This window comes from Elaeis guineensis, chromosome 3 (genome assembly GCF_000442705.2).
Source record: "Elaeis guineensis isolate ETL-2024a chromosome 3, EG11, whole genome shotgun sequence".
In the NCBI taxonomy this organism is placed as follows: Eukaryota; Viridiplantae; Streptophyta; class Magnoliopsida; order Arecales; family Arecaceae; genus Elaeis; species Elaeis guineensis.
This window is the reverse complement of record NC_025995.2, coordinates 124847314-124857242: the sequence shown is the minus strand read 5'-3', so window position 1 is coordinate 124857242 and position 9929 is coordinate 124847314. Positions and strand designations below refer to the sequence as shown.

The window sequence follows — 9929 nt, the reverse complement described above, 5'->3', positions numbered from 1 at the left end:
TGTATGCCTTATGTGCGTCTGCTAGTCAACTAACAGACATTTTGACCAAAAGTCTTAGTGTGCATTCTTTTTCATTTATTCGTGACAAAATGAATCTTTATGATATCTATAACTCATCTTGAAAGGGAGTGTTAAAATGAACTGTAGATCCCTCTAATTAGGAATACAATCTTCTAATTAGAGAAAAATATGTTTGTATAATTCCTAAATTGTAGATCCCTCCGATTAAAAATGCAATCTTCTAAAAATTATACAAATATATTTTTCTATAATTAAAAATGCAATCTTATAGATCCTTCTTATTAAAAATATAATTTTTTAATTATAAAAAAATATATTTATATAATTTCTAAATTAGAAAGTGGTGAACCGTTGGATGGTGAACCGTTGAAAAAATGACGTTCCACTGCAGCAGGGCCTAACTCGAGGGACACCGTAATAACAAAACATTATTGCAGCCCAGCCCAAGGCACAAAAGGATAACCGATTCCTTTTAGCTGCTTTTAAAAAAAGGCCTTCGGACCCTGTAGATCTGTCACCAATCCAACCATTAAGTCCTATCACTCCATAAGGAAATCACAGTAGAGACTGTCACATTTTAGATCGAAGAGAACTTTCCATCGTCGTTAAAGCCATCCCATTAGTGGAGCCAAAGTCCAGCCCAGCCTAAACCAGAGTCCAGAAAATTTGACCTTAGAACTCCCATGTGCAACTGCAACCAACCCTACTATCAAGGTCCCAAACTCTAATAAAAAGGTTCGATGATTCTATAACTATAGATATAATTTTTTTAGAACAAGTGTTACTCAATCATAAATTTGTAACCTAACATTTAAGAATTTTATTGCTTTCGACAAATATCACAACGGAAAAAACAAAGAAATAAAAAATCCTATATGTAATGCTTATATATAGAAATCAACACCACTTCGAGTTGATCAAGTAATACAAACAAAACCAACTAGTGCAAGCACAACCCTGGCATCACACAACAATATTAATACACGTCTCTCCTTATCCCTTTGTGTAGTTTAAAATATCAAATAGAACTTTTAATCACATATCAACAGCAAACTGTAGTAACGGACAGGAAAACACAACCCATCTTCACATTCGGCAATAAAAATTTGAATCTGAAGTTACTGGCTCAGTTTGTCTGAGTCTCCTCCTCAATCCTTGCTCCTTCAATTAGCTGAGTATTCTACAGCCACACAAATTTAAAAAAAAAAAAAAAAAAAAAGCTATAATAAGGGACAAAAATTGAAGGCATATTGAGGACAATGGTTATCTTAACGATCATGAAAGCAACATTATAATGTTATAGGTCACAAACAAAACAGAGCTATGTATTGAGTCAAAACTAATGAGCATACCATGTTCTCCTTGTCTTCGTAAGATGTCTCCTCAATAGGCAAAGGATCAGCTGCATCAACTAAAATAAAAACCAATCATTTAAAATATTAGCATATAGAATACTAACCAATACAGTAATTAGAGAGAAACATGCGCAGGACCATCGTGGACCTTGTTAGCAGGAAAAATTCATGTCAAAATCATTAATAAAAAGGCCCAGAAGGCTGCCATCAGATAGATTTTCATATAATAACCAGTTAACCACTAATAAAAAGGCCCATCAGGTTGCCATCAGATAGGTTTCATGATTAGCCATTCCTCCCATGCAACTCCTATGGAAAACATGCTCTGTTAAAAATCAAGAAGGCTGGATATGCTAAGAAGACATGCCAGCTACATGATGATTCTTACTAAGAATATGCGATGTTCTAAATTTCTTAGTAGTTACCTGTTTCGGATATTGACTTCTTTGGCGAGCTTTTGATCTTCCCCTTGCCCCCGTTAGATTCCATCTTTCTTGGCTGCCGAAATTTTTTCTGTGCATTACTACCATTAGTATCGTCCACAGACACAGCATACACTGGGCTCTCATTGCTGGATCCCTTCTTCTTATATGCAGGTTTTCTCTGCTGAATACTCTCTCGCTTATTTGACTCTGCAACTGCCCGAGTGTTTGGATTCAGTGACTTCGGTTTCAGATTCCTACTTTTGGAAGCAGTGGAGCTGCGAGGAGCTTTGTCTGAAAACTGGTTTCTCTCTACAGGTAACTGAGAACAGCTCTCAGAAACCTTCAAATGTTCAAGATCTTCTACAATGTTGTACATCTGGAGTAAATCCTTTGCAGGCTCTCCTAGCTCTGCTACCAGGTTGTGTCTGCATACATATGATTTAAGCTCATCTCGCACTCGATCCAAAGGCTGTGGATTTGATAAAAAATATGAACTAAAATTAATAAAATGAGATATAAATAAAAAAGAGAGAAAAAAATGAACATCCCTATAACAAGAATTTTATGGTTTATATATTGTAAATGTAAACTAATGGGTAGTTTTCTTGACATCAATCATCAATGCCTGGAAATCAGCGTCTTGCAAAGTATATATCCATGCTTATATAAAGTACTTTACATAGAGAAGCAGAGTTCTACAGCTGCTGCTTAAAAAAGCTATTTACGTAATTTCAATAAATAAGTACATTACATAGAGGAGCAGAGTTCTGCTTAAAAAAGCTATTTACGTCATTTCAATAAATAAGTACTTTAAATAGAGGAGCAGAGTTCTGTTTAAAAAAGCTATTTACTTAATTTCAATAAATAAACAAAAATGAAAGATAGGAAGAAGAGACCATTACGCAAATTTAAAGCACAGACAACAAACATAAGATGCCGAGTATATATACCTCACATCCTGACTCCATTGCAAGCTTGAAGAAACCAAGTGAGATTGAGTGCTTGGAGGCAGACTCTGACAGTTTGATCTGTGCTAACCAATAAGAGACTGAAGATATCACGCTAAACTTTCGCCTGCTCATAGACTTTGATACATCAGAGACGGGAGTATCACTTTTCCCTGGGGTGTTTGATCTCTTCATTCGGGTCTCTGATATTGGAGTTATACTTCCAAAAGGGACCTGTCGAGGGCTCGTAATAGGTTTGGTAGGTATGGAGAGCCTTCGTGGAGGTTTTGCCGATTTCTCCTTTCCAGAAATATCAAGAGCACTCACACTCTTGCTTACAACTGATGGAGGCCTTCCCCTGAATAATATATTGCAGAAGAAATGACTACTTGAATAGATGGAAATGGTAGTGGCAAAATCAGTCAGTACAGCATGGAAAAGCCAACACATATAGTACTTGCAGTAAGTTACATTTGGAAAATCTTGCATAAAATTGTACAAAGTTAGGACTGACAGGATAATCTGCAACTTTCAAAATGTAGGCTTCAAAATTGAGAAAAGAAGATCATCGCCATCGACTAAGTAGGCAAATTTAGCTTTAATTCATAACCAAAACATAGCTTTGTTAGCATATGTTCATAAACAGACGACTCAAAAGGTTACCAACAGACTAAGCACATAGTCGGTCATAGCCACAAAACTACTATAACAGTAGTAATACTTACGATGAAAATGAAAACGCTCATAAAAAACAACTGTGCAAGAAAGTACTATATTACATAAGTTCAACCTTAAAGTTAATCCAATTTCATCACTGTTGCCATTGACTTCTAGCATACTTAATCTTCAAGGGCTCCTTCCATAAAGAAGCTTGATCAGAATCATGATTTTGGCCGGCCTATGCAGTTTCCCTTCTTGTGTGAGCATGTTTGTGCACGCATGCATGCATTCATGGAGAGGGGGTGGGGACGGGGAGAGGAAGAAAGTTCTATATGCTTGAAAAAGATTTATACTGATTTTTAAAAGCTTCAACAATCAGAACTATTATTTTCTAAAAAAAAAAAAACTGATTTCGGCTACAGAATCCAGACAGCGCTTCATTATTGGAATGATGATAGAATTCCACTATCGACACAATTAATACCAGATATAATTTCATTAAGAACCCCATTAAGTTTTCTGAGACTAGTAAGTCAGATGGTTGGTTCTCATCATAATGAAGATATGACTACAGTAAAATGATACATGATCATAGATGTATTTTGCCAGTGACATATTCCGCTGACCATCCATCTAAATTGCTGGTGTAATGTATCATATTTTTCATAGTTTCTCGATATGCAGCCCAGAAAATAATGTATGCATTTTCACATATGTTACAATGTACAGAAAATACAGCAGGTCATTAAGTCAACACTAGCAAGGAATCAAATTGATGCAGTCATACGGCAACAGATCTGATCAAAGCCCTGTTTGTTCCAACCAAAAAAACAAACACTAGATTTCATGCAACTCTCACACCAGCCCTTTCATCCATCTTTTTTCGCATGAAAGTTTAACTAGCTATCATATTTCACTCCCTTTTTACATGTCATTTGTGCGTCTAATGTACCAAAAGCTTTGCAACTTGATATTCCCATAATAATCTGAGAGACCATGTTTCTTGGGATCTTACATGCAGATTATAATGTTCTCTGAGACTCCTAGACAAATGGACCATCTCCTCTGAATTGTACAAACTGTAAATCTTGATATTTCTATCAATAATTTCAGTTTGCTGTGATCATCTACGATAATATCTGTACTAATCGGTTTCAAGTCAAAGAAAGAAAGAAAGAGAGTTACAGATGCAGCTAATGATCGCTCAAGTTCAAGCACCTTCAGATCTTTCATGTTTCGTGAGTGTTTCAACCCATTTAAAAATTTAAATATATTTGACTACACATACATCTGATTATAGTTGTTGTGGCGTAGAAAGGACTTCTTTAATTCTACATCAGTTATGAGTTAAGAGGAAATATGGCTTATATGGATTAGAACCTTTTCTTCCAATGTGAGGCATTTTTAAAGGACAAAACCGTGAGACTCTAAATAATCAAAGCCCATTGAAGTCAAAAGCCCATTGAAGCCTAAGGCCAACTGAAGCCTAAATATGGTCATGAGTCAAAACGGACAATATCTCACGTATGCAGAGACATAAGCCAACCATCTGAACTATTTGACCCCTTGATCCATGACCACAACAATAATAATGCAATGTCTCGTTTGCACTTATACTTCCTAATTAAATTATACAATCCCTAATTTGTAGTTATTATCATTATTTTTATAATAGTGGTATCTTGTTAGAAATAAATATAAATCCATTAGCATTTGTTGACTACTTACGTTGGCAGGCGTTCCATAACTTATACTTTTTAAGGAACATTCTCATATACTTCAATTCAAGAAGAATAACTCTCTCCTGGAGTAAAGAAAGAAATGCCACAATATTCTATTGATTAAATGCCTTTTTCAACTGCACTTTCATGGATGTGTACACCAATCACAACCCAATGTATAGAGTTAATACATGAAGCAACGCACAAATGTTTGGCAACACTGTATTGCTGATCAAATTTACTGACCTAGCAAAAGTAAGCAATCCGACATAACAGGAATCCATCACTCCATTCAGCAATTATGGTAAATCCTAGGAACCAGGCTTGAATCAAGAGTCTATGTACAAGATAAATATCTAATAAATATTAGATCACGTCGATATTTTAAATAACGCGATAACACTTACGGTCCCAATACTGAAATAATCCAGATAAAATGCTCAATCTTGAAAATTATTATTTTGTTGTGGAAGCAGGGTATCTCTGTAAAAGAATTTTCACTGACCAACCTGAATAGCTTTTTCTTTGAGAAAAAATTCAAACATATGGTGACGCAGTTATTATTGGCTTTCCAGTATCCTCTGGTATAAATCCAACATTCCCATCCATCAACTGACACCATGCTTCTTCCCAAAATGGCAGCATTGGCAATATCCAATATCACAAGCGCCCCGATTCCTATATAAGCACTGAAAACTATCGATCCCATAACTTTTGGCCTCATTTCTTCTTCAAATCAAGAAAAAAAAGGGGAGAATCCAAAGTCCCTAATTCACTTGTGGCAAAATAAACCAAAACATATAATTAAAATGAAAGGAGGAAGATTAACAAACACCTACCATCCAGAAACAGAATTAATTGTAACAATAAAATGCTAATTTAAATCCCGGGGAAAACTTAAAAGGAAAAAACCTCTTTGAGGTGGAATTTGATGCATCCGTGATCGCCGGATTCGCCTCCTTCGGCCTGGCAGCAGATCTCAGCGGGTACCGTAACTTCGATGGTCTCAGTGAAGCTGCTAGAATTAAGCAAGTTATATGGGAAGCAAATCGAAAGTGTGAGAGGAAAAGAGGGATAGAAGGAAGAGATACAGAGAGAGACGCAGGAGGCAAGAGTAGGAAAATAACCAGGGCCAGCGGAGTCGTCCTTATCCATCTTCCCTCTTCTCTCTCTCTCTCTCTCTCTTCTCGAATGCGGTGGAGTGAATGCGTTGCGTCGGTTGCTAATTTCTTGTAATATAAAGAGAAGGGGAGCTTTACTGGGACCCCCCTCTCGATTCAAATTGTTGTTTGGGCGGGAAAAGACTGCATAATCGGGAATTCAAAGAAAGCGGTGACGATATTGCTCCACGTCGCCGTTAACGTTCGGGAAGGCAGAACGCGCCATGGGTCCCACACTTACGGGAAAAAAGTTTCCAAAAAATAATAATAATAAAATTTTTCGGCACATGTATCTGCACCCATCTTGACGCCCATAGTGAATGTGCTCCACTGCCGAGTAGCGGGTCCCACGTTCTTTGTTGGCGGGGTACAGAAGTTAGTGACGTTTATGTTTTCTTGTTTAAAAATTTCGAAATTTGAAACGCAAGGAAATGGCGGGTGGGACCAGCGAGAGGAGGGAGCCATCGAGATAGAATTTTTTTTCTTCCTCCTTCCTCTCTTCTCCCCCCACCCCTCCCCCTCTTTCTTTTTTTTTTTTTTTTCTTTTTTTTTTTTTTTTATGTGTTACGTTGGGACCAGGTTATTTTGTGCTATGCTGATGGGATCCGGAACCGTTGAGGGAGGGTAACCAAGAAGATCCACCCGCTCCTGATCAATTTGCTTCTCCACCCGATGCTTGTCCTATCTCTACCCCTTTTTTTATACCCGCCACCATCTCCAATACTGCCTCTCCTATCTCTTCTTGGTCTTTCACTAACATAAATATTGTGACTTCTATTTTTATAAAAATTATTAATTAAAATAATACTATCATGTATATTTTATATCATTCAAAAATAAATCAGCATATTATCAATTATTAAAAAAAATATACTGCTATCTAATATCATTTAATATTAAAAAAAGATGCATTGCTATATAAGTTTGATTAAAAAATTTTAATACAAAAAATTTTTTGCTAATTATGATTGATCAGTTGTTATAATTGATCATATAGTTTTTTATTATTTTTAATGAAAAAAATTAATTTTCTTGAATGATGTACTTACTTGTTATTAAACGATTGAAGATATATACGATACAATTATTTTAATCAATAATTTCTCCTCCCTCGTAGCCTATCTCAACTTTGCACGCACCCTTTCCCCCTTTGTCCATTGCCTAAATTAGACATATAATATGATAAATAAATCTGATAGCAGGTGGGCGTGACAGACCAGATAAACTTCCGTGCAAAACACCTGCCCCAAATCCGGACCAAGGCATGCAATAGAAGACTGGCTCTGTATTGTGCTGTATCGTGCACAATAGGGTGGGACAATAACCCCAGTGGCATGGGAGGTGGAGCTTAATTATTTCGACAGCAAGGTTAGAGTCCAAAACATTTTTCTCCCTTAAAATGAATTAAGATATGGATTACTGAATCAATTAATCCTGTCAATAACACCAATCTTCACATGCTGCATGACATGTAAAATGCTATGCTCGCTTTTTTCTTTTTTTGTTTATTTTTTGTCATGGAGATTCTGGTCATAAAAAATAGCAACGTGTTTCAACGAGAGGGATCCATTGTATCCCTCCATGAAATGAATTATTAGCAAGGGAGACATCTATGATTTAAAGTAATGTCCATTACAACATATTGGAAGAGGGATCAGTTGTATCGTATAAATCAGTAATAAGGAATTGAAGCAATGGCAAATGCTTGATATAGTTTATTGTGTCTTACCAAAAAAATATAGTCTGTTGTGATTCATAACAAATATTTTATTGGAGAAAATGTTATTATTTTGTAATTGCTTCATGCTGATGTTTATATTAACAAAGGTGGTGAGAAAATACCAGTAGCGGCCCATTGTTATGTTACAATGACGAATAATGACATCAGAATAACCGTTATTGTAGTTCCGGATAATCCTGTTACAGTCGCGTTCAAGCAAATAGTGGTCATCATACTAACTCGCAATATTTAAGGATGAGATCTGTTGTGGCGAAATAATTATCTTGTTGGAAGTTTGGTCCCATCTTCATTGCTTTTTCATTGTGATGAATGATCTTAAAGCTTGGGTCGGATCTAGACTGTGATATTTTGGCTTTTAAGTTAGCCGGAAATTGCACTCGATTAGGACCTCCAAAAATCGCATGTAAACTTTTTCAGGCTTCAATTTGTTGATCCTACTTTAGAAATGATTGGATCAAACCTAAATTCTCTTTTCGAGTTTAAATCTTTGAACCGATTAAACCATACCATCTTGTGCGGCACTCTTATCTCGGCATGGCAACGTAAATGCTGTAAGTAACATAGGGACCAAAAAAAGAGGAAGAAAAAGAAGCATAAGAACTCCCAAAAATCATTTTGAGTCTACATTCTAGACAAAGGGTTAAATACCTAGGCGGTGGGGCCATCCTAATAGCAACAATTCCTAGGCACTAACTATGGGCTCTTCAAGGTTATTCATGTACCTTCTTGACCATTCATGTTGGGTTGATATTGCTCAAAGCATAAGGTATGGTATACCAACCATTGACCTATATTTGTCAATAGAACAAAATAGATTAGTATCATGAATTGATTGTTAAACTACTGACTATTGGCTCTTCAAGGTTATTCACTTACCTTCTTAATATTCACGTTGGGTTGATATTGCCCGGAGCATAAGCCATTGACCTAAATATTCTTGCAAGCAGCCAAAATATTTTAGTATCACGAATTTGTTGTCACCTGAGGACAACCAACAATTTACGTTAGGATGACGATGACGATGATAATAATAATAAGGGCAGTAACAATAATAATAACAGATATTATCTTAAGAGTACTATATGCATTGAGCTTGGAATTGGTCATTATTTTGAGTTCATTGATTGGATTGATGGATATCTAATTCCAAGCCTGTCACTCTTGGGAGACGACCATTGGTACTTGATGCTAACATTTGAACTTTTGAAAGGATTTAGCCAACCGCATGAGCCACGATGTACAACCAACTCTCTCTCTCTCTCTCTCTCTCTCTCTCTCTCTCTCTCTCTCTATATATATATATATATATATATATATATATATATATATATCCCGAATCCTGATATTTCTTGAACGGACAAGAGAAGAAAATTAGAGAATAATATGGGCTATGTTCAGATGGACGTTCTTATTGAGCTCTTGATCGCGTGAAGTCGTAGTGGCTTGACAGACTCCTTTTGATGGCTGCTGCTCCGATGAGGTTAACACAAATATAAAAACAGTGGTCATAGGACATTCGATTTTCAAAACTTTTTGTAATTGAATTGCCTTTTTGAATGGGTGTGTGCGTGTGTGTGTGTGTCTATATATATATCTCGAGGAAATTTGTTTCGGCCAAAGATCATGCAATTCATACGATATAATGGATTGTTTGAAATTTGTGTTTTTATGATTAGTGCTCTGGTCATCTTCATGCCTGCAACCTATTGATAGTTGATGTTTTGGATAGAGGTGCATCTTTCGCATGAAATAATGATTAACCTCCCTGCGAAACTATTATTGGATCATCAAAACTATTTAATTTGAGCTCTATACCGGCAGATGAGTGGACTTTAGAGTGCTTTGAAATGTGTGGTGGGTGATCCAACAATGATTTTGCATGAAGAAAAATTAGTCAAT

At 36.2% G+C, this 9929-nt stretch overlaps 1 protein-coding gene across 3 annotated transcripts; it reads right to left on the bottom strand.

Annotated features, from left to right (window-relative positions):
- Window positions 1-912: 912 nt before the first annotated feature.
- LOC105040351 (uncharacterized) lies at window positions 913-6356 on the bottom strand. 3 transcript variants are annotated; one of them, XM_073254855.1, is made up of 6 exons: window positions 6257-6356; window positions 6042-6144; window positions 2752-3106; window positions 1802-2270; window positions 1374-1432; window positions 913-1201 (listed from the first exon to the last, which is right to left on the bottom strand). In XM_073254855.1, the coding sequence occupies exons 1-6, from the start codon at window positions 6282-6284 to the stop codon at window positions 1148-1150; spliced, it is 1068 nt and encodes a 355-aa protein (XP_073110956.1). In that variant the 5' UTR covers window positions 6285-6356; the 3' UTR covers window positions 913-1147. The 3 variants fall into 3 exon arrangements, with proteins under 3 accessions (XP_073110956.1, XP_073110955.1, XP_073110954.1); XM_073254854.1 differs by lacking the exon at window positions 6257-6356 and adding an exon at window positions 5639-5904 and having other exon boundaries at window positions 1374-1423; window positions 6042-6126; XM_073254853.1 differs by lacking the exons at window positions 6042-6144; window positions 6257-6356 and adding an exon at window positions 5639-5904.
- Between the last annotated feature and the right edge of the window lie 3573 nt (window positions 6357-9929).

What these genes read in the sequence shown, in the direction of transcription:
- LOC105040351 (XM_073254853.1), bottom strand. Translation starts at nt 5,853, where the DNA reads ATGAGGCCAAAAGTTATGGGATCGATAGTTTTCAGTGCTTATATAGGA. An exon ending in CAATGGAGTCAGGATGTGAG is followed by an intron (nt 2,271 to 2,751) that starts GTATATATACTC and finishes TCAAATCCACAG; the next exon opens with CCTTTGGATCGAGTGCGAGA. An exon ending in GAAGTCAATATCCGAAACAG is followed by an intron (nt 1,433 to 1,801) that starts GTAACTACTAAG and finishes TTTTTATTTTAG; the next exon opens with TTGATGCAGCTGATCCTTTG.